General features: G+C 56.9%; 4 protein-coding genes and 1 pseudogene across 4 annotated transcripts, besides 1 other annotated feature; all 5 read left to right on the forward strand.

The window, feature by feature from the left end:
• Positions 1-529: 529 nt before the first annotated feature.
• On the forward strand, positions 530-931 carry LMXM_34_2050 (60S ribosomal protein L32; the record flags this gene model as incomplete). Its single annotated transcript, XM_003879151.1, has 1 exon — positions 530-931. One exon carries the CDS (start codon positions 530-532, stop codon positions 929-931), a length of 402 nt encoding a protein of 133 aa, XP_003879200.1.
• A 1,319-nt stretch (positions 932-2,250) lies between these two features.
• LMXM_34_2060 (conserved hypothetical protein) lies at positions 2,251-3,699 on the forward strand (the record flags this gene model as incomplete). The annotated part of the gene is made up of 1 exon (XM_003879152.1): positions 2,251-3,699. One exon carries the CDS (start codon positions 2,251-2,253, stop codon positions 3,697-3,699), a length of 1,449 nt encoding a protein of 482 aa, XP_003879201.1.
• A 979-nt stretch (positions 3,700-4,678) lies between these two features.
• Positions 4,679-6,799, forward strand: LMXM_34_2070 (conserved hypothetical protein; the record flags this gene model as incomplete). The annotated part of the gene is made up of 1 exon (XM_003879153.1): positions 4,679-6,799. One exon carries the CDS (start codon positions 4,679-4,681, stop codon positions 6,797-6,799), a length of 2,121 nt encoding a protein of 706 aa, XP_003879202.1.
• Positions 6,800-8,774: 1,975 nt separating this feature from the next.
• LMXM_34_2075 lies at positions 8,775-9,407 on the forward strand (annotated as a pseudogene).
• Positions 8,775-9,407: a sequence feature.
• A 3,997-nt stretch (positions 9,408-13,404) lies between these two features.
• On the forward strand, positions 13,405-17,082 carry LMXM_34_2080 (putative calcium motive p-type ATPase; the record flags this gene model as incomplete). Its single annotated transcript, XM_003879154.1, has 1 exon — positions 13,405-17,082. One exon carries the CDS (start codon positions 13,405-13,407, stop codon positions 17,080-17,082), a length of 3,678 nt encoding a protein of 1,225 aa, XP_003879203.1.
• Between the last annotated feature and the right edge of the window lie 2,576 nt (positions 17,083-19,658).

A 19,658-nucleotide genomic window follows, 5' to 3' on the forward strand; every position in this document is an offset into this window, starting at 1 on the left:
GCGATGGTGGTAATGGTGATGGCGGTGCGTGTGCCCGAGGCGTTGTTGTGTTTTTCTCCAAGGTGACTGCCATCCCCCTCCTGCCTCTCCTTCCACTCACTTGGGCGTGCGAATGGTGCTAAAGGCAGACACAACAGACACAAGCAAGCCCCTCTCCTCGCCTTCCAGCACTGAAACAAAAAATAAACAAACAATCAGACCCATACATGGGCTGCCAATGCTCCGGTGGATACGCGCGCTCATCTCCATCCCCTCCCCTCCCTTTCCCCCTTTCTCTCTCTCACACACACACACGCTCATTTATGTCCCTCCGCGTGTGTGCGACGTCGGCGTGTGTTCTTCGCCGCCATTGGCTACACCCGAACACTCACGCACACGCCTGTGCTGGTGCGTGTCCCACACTGACTCTCTCCTTGCACCCGTGCCGCCGTTTCCTCGTCTGGCATATTCCACTTGTCTGCGACTCTGTTTGTGTGCACATTCATTGACAGTCACCACACACGCGCACACACAGCGAAAGCGGAACAAAATGGTCAAGCCAGTGGTCACAAAGTCCGTGGTGAAGAAGCGCACGAAGCGCTTCACCCGCCATCGCCATGAGCTCTTCCCGCAGCTGAGCTCCAGCTGGCGCAAGCCGCGTGGTGAGGACTCCCCGGTCCGCCGCCGCTACAAGGGCCAGAAGGCAATGCCGAACAAGGGTTACGGTAGCGACCGCGCCACCAAGTACATCACCCCGTCCGGCTTCAAGAGCTTCCCGATCCAAAACGTGCAGGACCTGTACATGCTCGTGATGCAGAACCGCAAGTACGCTGGCGTCATCTCTCACACTGTCGGTGCCAGGTCTCGCAAGGCCATCGTCCGCAAAGCCCACGAGCTCGATGTCCGCCTAATTAACGGCGGTGCCAAGCTGCGCAAGCTGGAGAGCAACTAGAAATCGATTGCGCAACGTGGCGCACGGTCTGTGTGCAACGTGCTTGAAGCGCACCCGCTTTGAGGGGACGTAGTTCGAGGCAAGAGCAAGATGGCGAAGTGAGGGGTGGAGGGGAGACGGGAGTACGGGGACGCAGTGAGGAACGTAGCGAAAAAGGGGGAGGAGGGAACCATATGCCACACGCGGCTGCGGCTGGACGGCACGCGCTTAGTGATGACGCGGAGAAGCGGGCAAGCGAGAAGTGGGAAGGGGAACACAGGAGGCGCACATCACGCTTATCGCATGCGTATGTATGTGTGCATGTGCTCCCCTCTTTCCCCCTCTGCACCTCCTTTTCCGCCCACCACCTCTGTCTGGCGCATTGCACGGCGCACGCGTTGTCGAGTCGCGTCGACATCCACCTCCTTTCCTGTGCTCCCCTGGCACTATTCACACGTGCGCTCCGGCTTGTCTAATCCCTTCCCCTCAGCTCGTCACATCTGCGCTGCCCTTTGACGCCTCTCGCGCGCGCGGAGCTTTTTTATTTTCTCTTTTCATTTTTCTTTTCCTCCATACGAAAACAAGCAGACAAGCCAGGCAACCAGCGCGCACAAGGACTGCAGAGGCGCTGCGCGTTGACATCGCGCCGGTGGCTGAGGGTACACGTCATACTGCGGTGCGCACGGGACTCCGCTGCCTGGGAGATATCCCCTTGGGTATGCTCTTCTTGGGCGGAAGGGGAGGGGGTGGAAGGAGTGAGCTCTCTCGGAAGTCTTGGCGTGCTTGGTCGTGTGTGTCGCCGTCGATTCCACCCTCTGCCCTGCGCCCTCGCCATGGCACCTCTCCTCCCATCGCCTGCCGTGCAGAAGGGAGGAGCCCCCACTCGCGAAGAAAACGAAAAAAAGGTTCATGAATCAAGAAGCCAGTGATGGCGACACGCGTTTCCGAGCTCGTCAACGCAACACTCTCGTCACTTTCCTGTCCGCCTCTCCTGCACCCACCCCGCCTCTCTTTCTCCTCACTGCAGCTTAGCCTTGGCTGGGAGACCAGCGACAACAAAGGTGTCTGCCCTGCGCTGCAGGTGGCTGATGGTGATGAAAGTCGCCGTGGTGGACTATCCTACAAGGGCCGCTGTTATACAAACGCGCACACACACAGCATAAAATACGTATACAGGTGTAGGTGTTTCCCAGCACATTTAGTTGCATTTTCCACCACACCACGAAGGAAGCGTGGCCACTATCCGTACCCCCTCTCTTCGCATTTCTCATCGCACAAGACATCGCGCTGTTCGTATCAAGTCCCCGAAGCCGCGTTGACACCGCTCTGCAGCACCGCAGATGAACAGTTTACGGCGATCACGTAGAGAGGAGCGAGAGCAAACACGCCAATCCAGCACCAGTCCAAGCGGGGCCGTCGAGGCAGTGCTTCGCTTTGCCGCCGCCGACGATAAGACCAACCGCGGCGCTGGCAGTCGTGCTAAGACTGACCGCGTCGCCAGCGAGCACAAGACTGAGCAGTGCATCGCACTAATAGACTACCACGCGCTCGACGACGACGAGATCAGCTTCAGGGCCGGCGATGTGATCAACGTAACAGAGAAGGGGACTGCCTCTGGGTTCTGGGTGGGCTACGTGGCCACCCCGGTCTCTCCCGCGCTCGCTGCGGCCGAGCTCAGTGACGCGCAGGAGAGTAGCTCTCTCTCGCACTCCCCCAGTGCCTCTCTGCAGTTGCCACAACCCCAGCAGCGCTGCACGCGCGGCCTCTTCCCGAACTGCCTCGTCACTTCCAACATGCGCCTCAAGCACTCTTTGTCACACTACGCCTTGCAGAATGTTGCGCTGTGCCTGTACGCATACCAGGCCACCAGCGATGGCGAAATGTCGTTCGCCCACGGCGACGTGATCACGGCGGTGCGGCCCAGCTCTTCACCAGGGTGGTGGTACGGCGTCAAAAGCAGCGGGCCCGCGTGGGTGGCACCGGGCGCGGCTGCCCCAAACCGTTTTGTCGATCCGGCAGCCGCCACCGATTCCTCTGCGTCCCGCGCAGCCCGAAACACAAAGGCGACGATGGATGCAGCGCCGCAAGAGGGCACCACCGCTCCGGCTGGTGACGGAAAAGATGAGGCGCATCTTTTTCCTACAAACTTCGTGACGTGTGACGTAGTACAGGCCAATTTCAGCTTTGCCGGTCGCCAGCCGCACGAGCTGAGCTGTAAGGTCGGCGATATTATTCAGGTGCATCGCCGTTGGAACGATGGCTGGTGGGAAGGTTCCCTGCGCGGCCGCCGCGGCATCTTCCCGAGTAACTACACCATCCCTAATATCACCACAACAGCGCCCCCACTCTTTTGCGCGCGATGCCGCACCGTCTACGCGTCTAGCATCTTCTACTCGGCATGCGCCACATGCATGGCGGAGGAGCGGGTCGAGGATGCGATGATGCAGGCTGTGGAAGCGTACGTGCGCGGCGAGACAACAGAGCTCGACCTCTTCGCCAACGTCGATATCGACCTACACACGCCGTCAGAGGCATCCTCTGCCAAGGACGGTGAAGTCAGCGTTGACGGAGCCTTTAGGCAGTCTTCTCTTGCGGCTAACCACGACGACTCGCGCAGCTTGACACGAGGCCTCAGCACAGTCATCCCCAGCACCTGCAATGACGGAGGCACCTCTCGTCGGCCCCAGCGCCGGCGCGGCGATAGCAGACCGTCTGAGGCTCGCGCTTCGCTGCTCACGGAGAAGGACACGGCTGACTTGGCCTCCAACCGGGTGAAGCTGATGGAGTGACCCCTCCCCTCTCCATTCCCACGGCACACATTGCCTTTCTTTGTGTGTGTATGCGTGCTGTGGGGGGGGGGAGCTGAAGAATGGGCATCAGGGAAGAAGAGCGAGGGAGGGAGGGCGCGACATCGGCGACACGACGACACTTTTCGAATTCCGTCTTACTGAACCACTACCTCATCATCCAAAAACTTGAAGAAGTTGCACTGCAGGAGTTGGAGTGGGCCATCATTAGTAGTCAGGCAGGCGCGCCAGAGAAGAAGCGCGAGTGGCTATTTTTTTGAAGAGAGAAAGCGAGGAGAGTGGACGCGCCGCTTCCTTTGTCGTCATTTTCTTTCCTCTCCTTTGCTTGCGCCTCTCGTGTGGTTTCACTTCTACGTGCCACGTGTTGCGTGGCGCCTATCGTTCTTCTCCTTGCCCCCCACCTCCCCCTTCCCTGCTCTCTCAACTCCCCTCTCGCTTCTCCTGCGCTGCTTGATGTCGTGCGCCAGTTCAGAACATACGAAGCATCTCTTTTTTTCTTTCCCAACCCGCGTATGCCTGTCGTGCAGCGCAGTCGTACGCAGGGTTGTTACTCTTTACGCACGGCCGTGCTCGTCGCCTGAGGGCCACCGCCATCTGTCACACCTTTCGCCCTGACTAACAGGGCATAGCATACAAGGCACGCTGGCGCGTGACGCTCTGTAACGCGCATCCGCTGTGCATACATCGCCTTCGCTGCATTCTTCCTCTTCCTTATTTCCTTTTCCCTCTCGCTGTGCTCGGCTCGAATTGTGCGTGATTCTACTCGTCGTGAAAACAGCATGAGTGAAGGTTCACATAGATCTACCTGAACGACCATAGACACCAGCAGCTCTTCGGCTGACCAACCGCGTGCATCGCCGCCTCTCTCCCTAGTAGCCTCGCCTTCGGCGCGGAAGGTTACCAACGAGGCGGAAAGCTGAACAGCCCCGATACGCTCCATCAAAACGAAGAAGGACGCGCCATGCCGCCCAAGAAAGTTAAGGATCTGGCGAATGCTCCTGTGCTCAAGATGGCACACGAGGAACAGGTGCAGCTCCTGTCTGATGCGCTGCTTCGGGAGTACATGCACCGTCGCGGCTTTCTCGCAACCTTGAAGGCGTTTGATGAGGAGCACCCGCGCGACGCGAACACGATCTCTTCGCGAGCGCTCATGTCCGACCTCATGGCGCTCAACCCGGACGATCAGCAGCGCATGAAAGGCGAGGGCATTGAAACAATCATGGAGATGCTGTGCAACTTGCGCGTTGAGCGCCGACTAGAGACGGAAAAGCTAATGGCTGAGGCACACATGCCGCTGCCGCAGGTGCCCGCCAACTACGAGGCACTCAAGAATAAGCAAGCGGCGCGAGAGGCTCGAATGGCGGAGAGACAGACGCGAAAAGCGTCCTCCAAGCAGAAGCCCAAGGCGTCCACTTCCACAACGAAAGATCATGAGTCCAAAGGGGCCGGGGACACACCCCAGCTGAACAACAGCAGGCGCGGCAGGCACCACCAGCACCGCTCGGTCACCTTGCTAAGCGGCGCGTCCCGCGGGAAAGAGTTGGCTGGCATCACGATAGACGACTTGCTTGGCAGCTCGCATGGTAGCAGCGACAATGACAGCGAACACGGCAGCCGAGACGAAGAAGCGGAAGAGGGCGGCAGCAGCTCTGACAGCCACAAAGCAGAGCGGACCGGCGCGAGATCAGCTGCCAAGTCGTCTGCGTCGGATGCAGGGCTGTCCTCGTCGAGGACTGCGAGCACGCCAGTCGCTCAACCTGCTTGGATGGAGGTTGCCGCGAAGCAGAAGTCATCGTCGACGAAAGGGAGTGGTGGCGGCGGTGGAGCACAGAAGAGACCCTCTGACGACGAGGGTGACGGTGCAGTCGACAGCGAGGCAGGCGAGGACAGCGACGACGGTGTCGAAGACCTTGGAGGGTCTGCAATGACGGCAGAGCAGCGAGAGCAGCTCTCTGCCGCCTTTCAGCTTCTCTGTGGCTTCGACGGCAGCTTGCACAAGGCCTTTCTGGAGCAGGGCTTTACCTTCGACGACTGCGCCGACTGCGCCCTCATCCAGTGGCAGCGAGGCGGTTGCGACGGAGTTATTGCACCAATTCAAGCCTTTGTGGCTGCTTACTACTATGAGCGCGAAGCGTATGTGAGCAAGGAGAAACGCCAGCGCGAATGCCTTGCCAAGGCACTGTGCACTTCGCTGGAGCAGGCACAGCCGAACGCTGCCAAGATTGTGCTGCTCGACAGCGTGTGGAAGACCGAGCGTGGCGGCTCTCGCTACACACGCAGTCACGTTCTACGGCAGGCGGCGAAGCCTCGCACGCGATGCTGGACGAAGATGACGAGCATGCAGGAGGTCACTGAGGTTCTGCGCGACACACTACTTACCGAGGAGCGCTGGATGAAGCCACGTGGCGGGGGCCTTATGAGCTTCTTGTTCTCACTGCTCGTCTCGCGCTGGGTGGATGTGGTGCAGCAGGAGCTCACAAAGGCAAGCACCGCCGATAACGGGCGTCCGTCGCTGCTTCTTCCCATGTCTGGCCGCGCGACACTGGGCCTCGTCAATCTTGTCTTGACGGGTCGCGTCGTTTTCTTTCGCCACAACGGGACGCGGAACGGGAATGAAGCGGGGTACTCTTCCAGACTCCGCTGCGGGCTTCTCTGCGGCGATTCTGCTGCCGATGTGGATGACCACGGCAGAGCCGCTGCCGTCAGTGCGTCGTCGTCGTCTCCGCTTTCCTACACGAATGCCACGGAGCCGCAATTTCCCAGCTGGGTGGTGTGGCACCGGGAGAGCTTCGCGAATGTGTACATGACCAAGGATACGCGGCAGCTGTTTCAACAAAAGCTGAACTTAGGCGGGAGCGCATCTGTCGATCTGGTCTACTGGGACGCCGCAACGGACGACGAGGAATTCCCTCTGACGGTGACGGTGCGCAGCATCGTCTTCGGTGCCGGCAGCGGCAGTGGTGGTGGTGGTGGTGGTGGTGCGCGTAACACCAAGTCGTTCGTTAACACCGCCATCACATCGGTTCCAGCGTGGTCGTCGGCGGTGATTGACTGGAACGGAAAGGCGCCTCTGCAAGATTGAGCAAGGCGAGGCGAGCGTGTGGGCTACTCGACAGGGACTTTACATGAACACCGATGGCCTGGCTCACGAGGCCCAAGCAAAGACGTGTACGTTTGTGTGTATTTGCGTGAGCGTTTTCTTGTCCACACCTCTCCCACTCTTCCACCATGCCTCACCTTGTGCTATCACGACGGCTTTCCGTGCATGCCGGCTTGTTCTTGTTCTTCTCTATCTGTGTGCAGGTATGGGTTGCCTCGTCGTCGTCTCCCCCTTTTCCCTCCGTGTGCGATAGCATCGTGCGCCTTTTGTCTCTCTTCTCCGTCTTTCCCCGCCCCCCACCTTTGTTGCTGCTGCTGCTGCTGCTCGTTTCCTCCTGCCACGTGCCCCTCCTATCTCCCTCACTGCATGCCCTAATACTCACTCCCCTTTTCCTTCCCCTCATCTCGGAGGGTGACCAGGCGAACCACGAAGACGGAGAGCGGAACATCGCAGATTCGCTCTCTCCCCCTTCCAAAAAAAAAAACCGCTCTCATATGTCACGGCACGGTGGCACCTAGGAATGAGGAACGGATGCCAAATTTCGCGTCTCTTCCACCCTCCCTCTTCGTATGACCTGCAATTGGCACGTGCGGCCCACTCCCCTCTCCTCCTTTCCCCCGACTGAAGGACACTGAATCAAAAGCGGTGGTTTCCTATGGGTGGTGCCCGGAGAGGCGATCGGGTCAGGCGTCGATTTTAGGGTCAGCCATACAGCCGCTTTCGTTTTTTAAATTTTATTTTCTCGTTTCTTGTGTCCCGCGCTTCAGTCATGCTCTTTTCTGATGACGCCGGCCGCCTCACTGTGGTATCAGGATCTAGTGCCCACTCTGCACGGAAGCCAAGAGCCGGGCGGCTGCACTCGGGTACGGCTGGCGGACTCTTGGCGTCGGTGGACAGGTCTGGGCTGGCGCTGCGCCGAAGAGGCTTGCGGCCATGGCCGCCATGATTGGCCAGCTCACTACGAGTCGTGTCGTCGATTCGACAAACATACGCATCCACTCCCTTCTTTTCTGCCTTCGCTGCGCTGCGGTGATGTTGGGCGTAGTCTTTGACCTGGCCTGCGCTGTACGCGGTAGGACTGCCATGGGCTGCGCGGCGCCAAGCGGCGCTGGTTGGGCCGGTTCCTTAACATAGCCGCCGTGCAGCAGAGGTAAGCGAGCTGTGGTTGCATGCGTATACATATATATATATATATTGTTGGCGTGCTCGTGGTGGTAGAAGAGACACGTTGAGGGACGAACAGAACTTCCAGTCGAGAGGTTTGACGACTGCTTTTCTTTTTTTCCCGCTGCTTCTCCTTGCAGAAGTCCTTTGCCCTCTTGTAGGGGGTCTCCGCTATTTCTTTCGGACGGCTTGCGACCGCGACGTACAGGTATATATATATGTGTGTGTGTGGGGGGGGGGCGTAGTAGCCCGATTTTTCCCCTCCTATGTTGGGGAGGATGTTAACTGGTTTTACGATTTTGTGTGTGAGCTCAAGTCAGTCCGACCCAGCCAGTCCCTGTCATGTTGGCCACCGTGAGAGACATGATGGATAAGGGAGAGTGGACCCTTTATTCTCGTAGAAGTCATCGCAAATACGAGGAGCGATTCCGTGAGAGCGGAGTGCAGAAGCCAGCTTCTCCCCCCCTCCCCTGCCTGGCGACGGCCAACGCGTTTGGTGACATCGCCCTATAACAGGCCAGCGAACGGGAAGGAGCCCTTCAACAGTTACCCCGCTTGCCCCTCTTATCCCCATCGCTCCCTCTCTCTGATCTTACACCAGCGAAGGCAGGAGCTATTCGTGTACATCTATGTGTATTATTATTATATGCACAGAAACATTTACCCATAAAGCAGGGCGAACATCGTGCTTGGGTTGACTCGGTGATGCAGCGCATTCATTGTGTCTGCGCCTGTATGCGTATGCGGAGGCCTCAGCAGCGCCATTTGGCTGACACATGCGCGGTTCTCATCCATGCGTTACCACCTGTTTCTTCCGTGCAACGCCCCCTTCTCTCCTTCTCCGTCCCTCTTCTTCTTCCTTCACCGTCTGCTACCTTGTGCGAACCTTCCATCTATGCCGACCCACACCCGCACCCAAACCCGCTTCGCTCGCCATCTTCCCACTCCCCACCCCCACAAACGCCAGTCCCCCGCCCGTCTCTAACCCGTACTTTGCTACCCCCGCTGTAACGTCTGCTCACTGCCATTTTATTACCACGGCACTCTTCCCCGTTCAACTTATACCGGCACTACCCATCAGCTGCAAGAGGGTGTGCTTCGTGCCACAAGCTCTCTGCGCGTTTGTCTCTTGTTGGTGAGTCTGGCGCTCGCCTCATGGTACTGGCTCGGCTCGTTCTCGACCCCTTTCTCACCGTCTCTCCTCACTTCTCCCCAGCGTTCGAGCTTGCCCCCCCCTTCCCCATCCTCCACTCATTCTGCTACTGGTGTTTGCTGTTGCCTCGTGCTGCCTAGCGCTTCCTCCCTTTTCTTTCGTGTCGTGTTCTTTGCTCTCTTCCCGGAGCAGGTGTGCTTCAGCTTAAGCTTCTTTGTGTGCGTGTTCTTTTACGCTATTGCAGCTGATCATCGTCACCGCATCTCACCATAGACCGAAGGGGTTTCGTGGACTGTCGTGTGCTGCGTGCGTTGCTCCGCAGATTGTGCCACACGCGCGTGGGCGACCCCCTCCCCTCTTCCCATTGACAGACAGAAATCGTACAGTATTCGCCATCCATCTCTGTTTGTGTGTCGCGCTGATTTCTCATTAGTTTTTTTTTTCGTTCTCTCGTCGTCGTCGTCGCGTCGCCACGTCGGCTCATCGTTCTTTCGCTTGTGTGCGTGTGTGCGTCTCTCTCTCTCTGGCTCCATTTGGTCTTCGCTGCCACTGGTGACCCTCCCCCTCCTCTCTCTCCCACACACACACACACACACCCACACAACACGCAACGCTGTAAAAAAAAGAGGAAATCGGAAACAATACCAACAAGAAATTTTTATTTATTTTTATCATTTGCCGTGTTCGTTCAACCGAAGGAAAAAGAAAAAGGAAAAACGATAAACGTAAGAAATCCGCTGACAGTAAAAAAAGATTCAGAAAGCATCAGGTACCGTAGAGAAAGGGAACAGACCTACATCCACGGTCTGCCCACTCCCCCCCCTCTCCCCCTTCCCCCACTTGTTCACCGTCGCGGATACATTCCTGTATATATCTCTCTCTGTGTTCGCGTGCACGTTAGTCATTGGAAAGGAAGGGGAGAACAGAGGAATAGGGCGCAGAACAAACCTCCGACGAAAAGGAAGTCGTAACAACAACAAAAAGGGATACAACACACAACGAACAAACAATCGTGACCCCCTAACCGCTCATTCCAATTCGCACCTTCCCTTCCACCGCGGTAACTTTCTCCCTGCGTGTGTCTGCGTGTGTGTGTGTGCCTCTGAACCTCCCTATTTCGTCTTTCCCTTTTTCGCCTCCATCTGGCTCACCGAATTCGACTTAAGCCCCGCACGTTCCCATCCCTTTCCCCTTCCTGTTTTTTTTGTTTGCTTTCGCTTGGCTTGCACCTTGGCGTGTGTGTTCGGTTCAGTCTCGAGCGCTGAGTTCCCCTTCTCTGTTCGCCACTCTTCTTCCTTTTTTTTAGGTTCGCTTTCGTTTCTTCGTATCTTTGTTTGGCCTCTCCCTTGACCTGCCTCCCCCTCCCCCTCCCCCTCATCCTCCTCTCTCGTACCTTCGTACTACTGCCACGATCACTACCCACGGCGGCCAAGAACACCCTTCTCTCTTCTCCTAAGTGAGGACTCTTCTTTTTTTTACTTATTGTTTTTTTGTTGTTGCTGTAATCACTGCCGCTTACTTTTGTGTGCCCCCCCCCACCACCTACCCCACTGCCTCTATCCCTCATCTTTTATTTTCCGCTCCATCAATACGATACGAACATCTAACACGACAGCGACGCTCTGTTGGTTTGTGAGGACTTTGTGCTTAATTTCTTTTTTGCTGTTTTCTTTTTTTTTGTGGATCTCCTCTCTACTCTATGTCTTTCGCGTTTCTTTTTTTTGATGTTGTGTAAGCTGTGCGTTAATTGTCATCTCCCTTTCTTGCTATAAAAACTCCCTCCGTGTGTGGCTGATAGCCCCGCCCCCCACCCCATTTTTCTTGCTTTCTTTTTCTCTCTTGTCCTCTTGTAGTTGTATATTTGGCGCACCGTTTTCGCGCGCGCTCTCCCTCTCTCCTCTTAGGAAGACACACACACACACACACGCGAAAAAAGAAGAGGGAAAAGGAAACGAGAAGAAGGCCTTCTACTTTGGTAGAGCTGTGACAGCTGTTCGTGCTGCTTCCGTCTCGCTGGCCTGCGGCTTCGTTGCTCTCCCCCAACGCCAACCCAGCTCCACCCACCCCACCCCCACCCCCACGGTCACTTGAACGCTGTCTGCCCGTTTTTTTTTTTCTGAGGCCTTCTTCTTTGCCAGCGTTTTCTTTCTTTTTTTTGCCTTGTGTGCCCCCCTCCCTCCCTTCCTCCTTTGTACCTCTCTGGCCAGTGTTTTTTTTTTACGTTTCGTCGCGCGTTCCAAGTTGCGGCGTATCAGAACATCAACCGAAAGAAGCGGTCTTCCTTTATATGTAAGGACTTCTCTGCCTCTGCCTCATTGTGTTTTGTTGTCTTCACTTCTCATAGCTTCTTCCACCACCCCGCCGCCCGGGCACACTCTACATAGGACTTGTTACCGCCCTCTCCCCCTTGTTTTTCCCCTGCCCTTCGTCGTCTAACTCTCTTTCCCCTCTCCTTCTCGTTTTCCTGATCTGAGACAAGGAGGCACGGAAAACAAAGAACAGCAAAACGACTGTGTCTGTGTCCTCTCGTTGTCCTTGCACTGTATTGACTCCCCCTCTCCCTTCTTCTTCACTCTGGGCTTTTCTTTTGCTGTTCTGATTTTCTGACGTTAACGGAGCGACTTGTCCACTCGTATTCCGTGACTTTAACCCCCTTTTTTCTTTCTTTCCATTACGTAACAGGCCACAGGCACAACGCGGCGTGCATCACTGAACGACGTTGAGAGACCACGGAACATCACAACGCCGGCTGCCGATTAAAGTGCCCACTTAGAGTCACAAAGTCAGAGGAAAAAGAGAAGGCGTGGGGCGGTCCTACATTGCGGAACGCACGAGAACCACGTGCAAACCGCCATTACAGTCGTCTTGCTTCTTTTTCTTTCTCACACAACTCTATTGACGGTCTTGCTCTCTTCCTTTTTTTCTGTTGTACGCTTTTCCTTCGCGCGTGCGCGTGTGTGTGTGTTGACAATCAAAAGTGGTAGACTAATTCCCTACTTCCACGGTATTTTCTCCCCCCCTCCCCCCACCCCCACCCACCCTCACCCTTCCCACTCTTCACCTCAGGAGACGCTGCGCGCTCTCTGGCGGATAAACCGGTAGACCATCCGGCGGCGGAAACACAACGAAGCGACGAAATTGAAGCACATCCAGTTGCTGGATAGGTGTCTCTCCCCCTCCTCCTCTTCCTCTATATTGTCCATTTGTTCCCTGGCCCCCCCCCCCTTCGCCATTTTTTTCGTCCTTTGTAAAAAAAAGGAATCTCATCTACGCTCTTACATTGTTTTGGCGCTCTCGGCAGTATATATATATATCTCCTTGCTTGTGTGTGTGCGAGTGAGAGGGTTGTCTGTGCGACATTGCGTGTGTGTATCCTCCCCATTCGTCCTTCTTCGTTAGTGGGACAAAGCAAGAGCGAAACGCACAACAAGTTGTTAGAGGATTCGGAGATCGGAAGGGTACGATCGCCCTCGCCAATCCGCCTGCGCCCCATCCTGATTGTTGACCCGTTTCGCTTGTTGCCGTTAAAACTCGGCCAAATCATTGACGTTCCTCCCCCTTTCCCAAGACCTCTCTTCCTCTGGTGGCTTCTCTTTATCTCAGCTCGCCCCCTTGTCCTTGTGGTGCATGCATCGCGCTAGAGGGTGCTAGCTTCCACGTCACCGTCTTCTGTGTTCTGGTGGTGTTTTTTTTTGTTCCCTAGTCAGTCTTTGAGAAGCGCACAGCTGACAAGGGCCGATCTCCCGCACGACGACGGTCACCAAAAACAAAACCTCTTTTTTTGTTCTTCTGCACGAAGGGGAGAGAGAGAGGAGAGAGGAAGCGCCGCCCTCTACATTGTTACGGGCGCGCAGTAGCGATACACAACCTTGGAAAGTACGGAGAAAAGCGCGAGACGAAAAGCAGCCGCAGCCGCACCCGTTTGTCCGTTGCGTGCCTCTGTTCTCTGAAGCCACATAGTTACATCCATCAGCCGTTGTAGGCGTTTTCTATATATATATATATATTCTTTTGTTGGTTTTCATTTTGTGTTGCTCCCTCTATTTCGCTTGAAGCTTGTGCGTGCGCACTGCGTTGAGGAGCATTTTTCTTCTTTTGCTTTTTCATTTCGCGTTATTATCAGTCGACATCTTTTTGGGCGGTACTCTGCGCTCAGAGCGGCTACCTTCCAACGCATCGAAGCTCCCTGATATACATACCAACACACACACACACGGACACGGCTGCACACACCACTACTATTTCTACTAGGACTACAACTTTAATCAAAATGTCCGGCAACAACCGCAACGGTGACCATCGTCACCCGTACAATACCTTTACCGCGACACAGGGCCGCGCCCCACACTCCGACGATGACAGTCACGCGTACACGCCACAAGCGACCTCGCGGGCCCATCAGGACCCCAATGCGAATCCGCCGCTCTCAACAGCGCGACTTTCCGATGCGTCTGTGCCACCGACGGCGGCGACGAACAACGGTTCGTCCTCTGCTCCACATGTGAGAGCCACGCACTCTTCGTTGAACAACGCTGCGGTTGCCGCATCGAATTCTAATCCGGCGCCTGGCCCCGTCACCGTTTCCGGTCAGCCGTCAAACGGGGTGAAGCTGGCCGGAGTGGAGATCGAGATGACGAAAAGGTCGACCTTCCTCTCGGCGGACCTTGTCGCGAAGGGGTTGGAGGAGTTGGACGACAGCGAACACTTACCCGTCTTCTCAGGCGAGAAGTCGAACGGGAGGGTGCTGGGCGACGGCACAGAACAGGGCACAGAGGTGGCTGTAGGTGCCAAGGAGCACCACGCGATGAACTTCGGAGACGAACAAGGCGACGAGCCGACTCCCGAGGCGTACGACGCCAGAGACAAGTTCTGGGCACTGGCCCTGGAGAACGTCTTCAACCTCGTGCAGTTGGAGGACCCTCTCGCTGGCATCGATGCCGCCGACGCGCCGCACCATGCCAAGGAACTCGGCGACAATGTCATCCCGATAAAGGGCGGTCCGAGCTGGATCATTATCTTGGCGAGCCAGTTCAAAAACGCCATCACGATTGTTCTGCTGATTGTTATTATTATCAGCGGTGTGTTCAAGGACTGGGCTGAGTTCGGCGTAGTTCTCTTCATCCTCTTCTTTAACGCCTTGCTCGGCTTCTACCAAGAGTACGGCGCCGAGAGGTCGCTCGCGAGTCTCAAGCAAATGACGGCAGGTGTGGCGAAAGTGATACGTAATGGCATTCCTGAGATCATCTTCATTGACGAGGTCGTCGTCGGTGACGTCATCGTGCTCGAGCAGGGCGCCTCCGTGCCGGCTGACTGTCGTATCTTCGAGTCGAACGGGCTAGAGGTGGATGAGGCTCTGTTGACGGGTGAGGCGCTACCGGTGGTGAAGCACGGGAACGTCATTCGAGACCCGGAAAACCGTCTCGCTCTTGGCGACCGCAAGAACATGGTGTACCGCAGCACGCAGGTGACGCAGGGTCGCGGCAAGGCGGTGGTGGTCGCCGGTGGCCTGAACACCGAAATGGGCAAACTTGCGAAGCGGCTGAGCGACAGCAAGAGCAGTGGCAAGACGGCGCTGATGAGGAAGCTCGACTACATGATGTACTTCCTATTCTTTTGCTGTGCCATTGCCGCCTTGATAGTGTTCGCGGCCAACAAGATGCGCTACACGCCGGCAACCCTCTCGTACGCCACGGCTGTGGCCATTGCCATTCTCCCCGAGTCACTTTGCGCCGTCATCACGGTTGCCATGACCTTCTCTGTGAAGCGCATGGCACAGCAGAAGTGCATTGTGCGCAAGCTGCCGGTGCTGGAGGTGCTGGGCAATGTCACGGACATCTGCTCCGACAAGACCGGGACGCTGACGGAGAATAAGATGGTGGTCAAGAAGGCGGTGATTGGCATTGACGACGTGTACAGCGTTGGCGGCGCTCCGTACGACACCCACGGGGACTTCTTTCCCGCCATGCGGAACGGCCAGGAGCAGCAGCCCGTGAGCATGACTCATCAGCAGGAGGTGCGCTACATCTACCAGTTTCTCAAGTGTGCCGCCCTCTGCAGCACAACGGTCCTGCACGTCTCTGAAGAGGACATGGACTCCCTCGCTGGCAATGGCAACCCGACCGAGATTGCCATCCAGGTGATGACCTGGAAGGCCGGCCTGAACCGCGACAAGCTGGAGGAGGAGGGCTGGGAGTGTATCACGGAGTACTCTTTCGACTCTAAGATCAAGCGCATGTCCACGGCATGGGAAAACAAGGCGAAGTGTGAGCTCTACCTCTGCACCAAGGGCGCCCCTGAGCGGGTCATCGAGCTGTGCACGTACAAGATCAGCGAGGATGGCAAGCTTGTCAGCCTGACGCAGCAGGACCGCGAGCAGGTCGACCAGCACATCCATGACTTGGCCGCGCAGGGTCTACGCACCATCTGCTTTGCATACCGCGAGGACGCCACGAAGATCTTCCCGATCCCGGCTGACGAGCCGTTCATCGACGCTTACGACCGCGACCAGGTCGAGTGCGACCTCGTCTTCCTGGGCATTGTCGGCATCTACGACCCACCCCGCCCCGAGTCTCGCCCGTCCGTCGTCGCCTGCCAGCACGCCGGCATCTGCGTGCGCATGCTCACGGGTGACCACACGTCCACCGCCGGCAGCATTGCCTCGATGCTGAACATCATTCGCCGCCGCGACCTCGGCGACCCAGTGAAGCTGCAAGCGGGGCCTGACTTCGACAAGGTCGACCCTGAGACTATCGACGGTTGGGCCGACCTCCCTGTCGTCGTTGGCCGCTGCTCTCCCGAGTCGAAGGTGAAAATGATCGAGTCGCTGCACCGCCGCAAGAAGGTGGTGGCCATGACGGGCGACGGCTTCAACGACTCCCCCAGTATCAAGATTGCCGACATTGGCTGCGCGATGGGCTCCGGCGTCGACGTGACGAAGGGCGTCGCAGATCTCGTCATCACTGATGACAACTTTGCCACCATCGTGAAAGCTGTCGCCGAGGGACGCCGCATCTCGCAGTGTATCCGCAAGTTTGTTGTACATCTGCTGTCGAGTAACGTGGCTGAGGTGATTGCGCTGATCTGCGGCCTGCCCATCAGCCACGGTGGCGAGTCGGTATTCATCCTATCCCCCATCGAGATTCTGTGGCTGAACATGTTCACCTCGGCCCCACCGGCGACGGGTCTGTCGCTCGACAGGGCCACGGACGACATTCTGCAGGTGCCGCCGAACACACAGGGATTCTTCACGATTGAGCTGATTGCCGACACAGTCGTTTACGGCTTCTGGCTCGGCGCGATCACTCTTTGTGGCTTCGCGGTGGTGCTGTACGGCTTCAAGAGTGGCCCGGAGGGGACAGACTGCAACAGACACAACGGCGTCGGCTGCGACAACATCTGGACCGCCCGCAGCACCGCCTTTGGAATTCTGTACTTTGGTTTGCTGATCCACTCCTACACGGTGCGCCACCCGCGCGTCTCCATCTTCAGAATGCGCTGGCTTGACAACAAGTGGATCTTCGGTTCCTGCGTCCTCGGCAGTGTGCTGTTTGTGCCGATTGTATACATCAACGCGATCGCCCATGGCCTCTTTGTACACAGCAGTATCACTTGGGAGTGGGGCGTCATTGCGGTCGGCGTCATGACCTTTCTCGCTGCCTGCGAAACTTACAAGGTGATCAAGAACCTAATCTTTCCGATTCGCAAGGTGCTGGTGGAGGTGGACGAGGAGGAGGCCGAGGATGTCGAGGAGCAGCGCCAGCGCGAGTACAACACCTTTACCCGCACAATGCCGGACGATCGCGACGTGGAGAGGATCGCGAACGAGAACCTGCGCATGTCGTTTGCCTCTATCGCAGGCAGCGTGGCCACCGCCAACACAGGCTCCTTCCGTATGCCCGCGCAGCTCCAGAAGAAGAAACGTACTGGGTTCTTCCGCAAGCGCGAGTAGTAGAATGTGCGACGCGCACCAGCGAGAGGGACGGTGCGGACAGCACTGCAGACCTTGCGCACACTTGTACCCACACGTATGGCTGCTCTTTTTTTCGGTTGTCTCACTTCAATGTTTTGCTTCAGCAGCTGCTGCCAAAGGTGAGGCGCTCGTGAGGATGCGGGTAAGCGCGGTCATTTCTGGAGCGCCTGGCCGTGAAAGGACACGGCAGGGCACTAAAGCATGCGGTGATGTGGACGTGAGCTCCTTTCTCTCTCTTCTATTATGATTTGTATGGGTGTTCATGTGCGTGTGTGCTCTCTCCCTCCCTCTCTTTCTCCCTCTTCCTCCCTCTGTGTCTGTGTCTGTGTCTTGGTGGGTCTCTTGGCTGCCTCTGTCGTCTTTTCCATTCGCTTTTCCTCGTGCCCTTCTCTCTTCTTCCCTATTGTGTGCGTGTTCTTCGCTTTTCACCTTCCCCTTCTCCTTTTTCCCATCTCTTCTTCCAGTATCTTCCACCAGTCGGCATTTGGTGGCCATGACAGGTGCCACTCCTTCTCCCTCCCTCCCTCCCTCGCTCGGCGTGTACGTGTGATGTTTCCGCAAAGGGCATCGTTGCGCTTTTTTTCTTGTTGCAGTTCTTTGTTTTACCCGTTCCCTCTCCCTGCACTTCCACCAGCTGCCGCTGCGTGCCGCCCCTGTCGTGGTGATCGTTGTTAGTGCTGATGCGCGTGACGCCTCGGGGAAGTGCTTCTCTCATTGCAGCCTTCTACCCCCTCACCCCATCCCCTCCTTTTTTCCCCCAGCTTGGTTGGATCCTTGTCAAACAGACGGTGGGGGAGGTAAGGAAGAGGAGGCAGAGATGAGGGTGCCTGGAAATCGCAGGGGGAGGGAGAAGTGTGGCGGCAGTTACACAGGGTGGGGTGAGGAGGGAGGGGGGCAAGAGCTGAGAGAAAGAGATAATCAAGTCGATGCAAGGAGTCGCGTACTCGCAGCTGCGTTGCGCTTCGTGTTGTTCCTGGCGTGTTTAACCCCGGTGCTTCTCTTCCTTTTTTTGTCCCTTCTTTTGGTTCTGTTTGAGGCAGGTGTACCCTTGATGACGAGGAGACACCTCAGCGCGTGGCATCGCAGGGTCCAGTGCCCGCTCTTTGCGGGGAGGCCAAGCAGCCCCGTCCCCCGATCCGTGGCAAATGCTGAACCACTTCCGGTAGTTGCAGGGTCAAGCACCCAGGACGTGGGGGGCGGGGCGTCGAAGCGATGCATCGCCAGTGATGTCGGCGGCCAGGTGCTGTACAGTGTTGTGTCGCAGCCACTGGCGGCCGTGAGCACATCTGTGCCATACAAATGATGGGCAACATGTCGGCGTGGCTCGAGCGTATCCCACCCGCTCCTCGCTGCCTCCTAGTGGGGGCGCCTGAGCCACCCCGGAGAGAGGCACCACGTGGCGCGACGCGCCTGATGGGGGGGGGAGCGGCTGTGAGGGGCGACCTGCGGAGTGCAGGGTTGGTGGGTGGAGTGTGAGGCGGGGGCCATGCTGAGATGAGTGAGTTGGCGCATTGCTGTACTGGCGTGTCTACGGCTCCTTGGCACCACGCGATGGCGTCTCTGTGGCAGGCCAACGTAGAGTGGCACTGCAATCGTGTTGCGTGGCAGTGGGGGGGGACGAACACGCTGAAAAATGTTTGCTCCGTTTTTGTAAGATCATTGGTGTGACTGGCCTACCCGAGCTCATGTAATTCTACATTAGTGGTGTGGTACTTTAGGTGTGTAACAACAGAAACAACGGCAACAATGCTGCGCCTCCTCGCTCCTCCAACAACATCTTTTCACCTCAAAACACGCGCGCAGCCGCGTTAGTGAGCGACCGTGCTATGGTGGTGCCGCCATTCGTATGCGTACCGAGGAGGAAAAGCGGCGTGGCGCGTTATGGCCCACATCGTTGATCCCGAGCCGCGGTGAGCCTCTCCAGAGCTGTGGTGCGCGAATGTGTTGCGGTGCGGCCAGGCAGCAGCAAGAGAAGGCAAAGACCAGCACACCTACAAAAGCGGCTGTTCCTATGATTTCCCACTTTTCGGTTTTTCTTCTCTCTACTGTTTCTCGTTTCCTTCTGTTAATGATGTCGATGACATCCCCCCCCACCACCACCACACGCACACCCACACCCACACCCACACGCACGCAGTGTCTTAGCGCCTTCGTTTTTGTATCAACTTCTTCGCCCATCCCCTGTCTTACTCCTCCCCCCTCTCGCTCTGCTGACCGGCACCTTCATACGTCACGCACTGACTGCTTCTTCTCTCCCTGTGTGTGTGTGTTGTTGTCGTTGTTCACTTGCTTACCCTTCGTACGTACTGTCATCGTCGTTTTACCATAGCATTTTCTGGCCTCTTTGTTTTCTCGACCACGTAAGTCATCAAAGACGTGTTGACGAAGGCAGGCGCGCGTCAACAAACGTGCAAGGAAGCGGAGGAGATCACGCCCACGCACTCGAAGAGGAAGAACGACTTGGACAGCGCACAGGAAGAACGACAAGGTCGAGGTAACCAAACAACAAAAAAACACCCGCTCCTGAAGCAATCTCTGCCTGCTCTCTTTCCTTT

Source organism: Leishmania mexicana, chromosome 34 (genome assembly GCF_000234665.1).
Source record: "Leishmania mexicana MHOM/GT/2001/U1103 complete genome, chromosome 34".
NCBI classification, from domain to species: Eukaryota; Euglenozoa; class Kinetoplastea; order Trypanosomatida; family Trypanosomatidae; genus Leishmania; species Leishmania mexicana.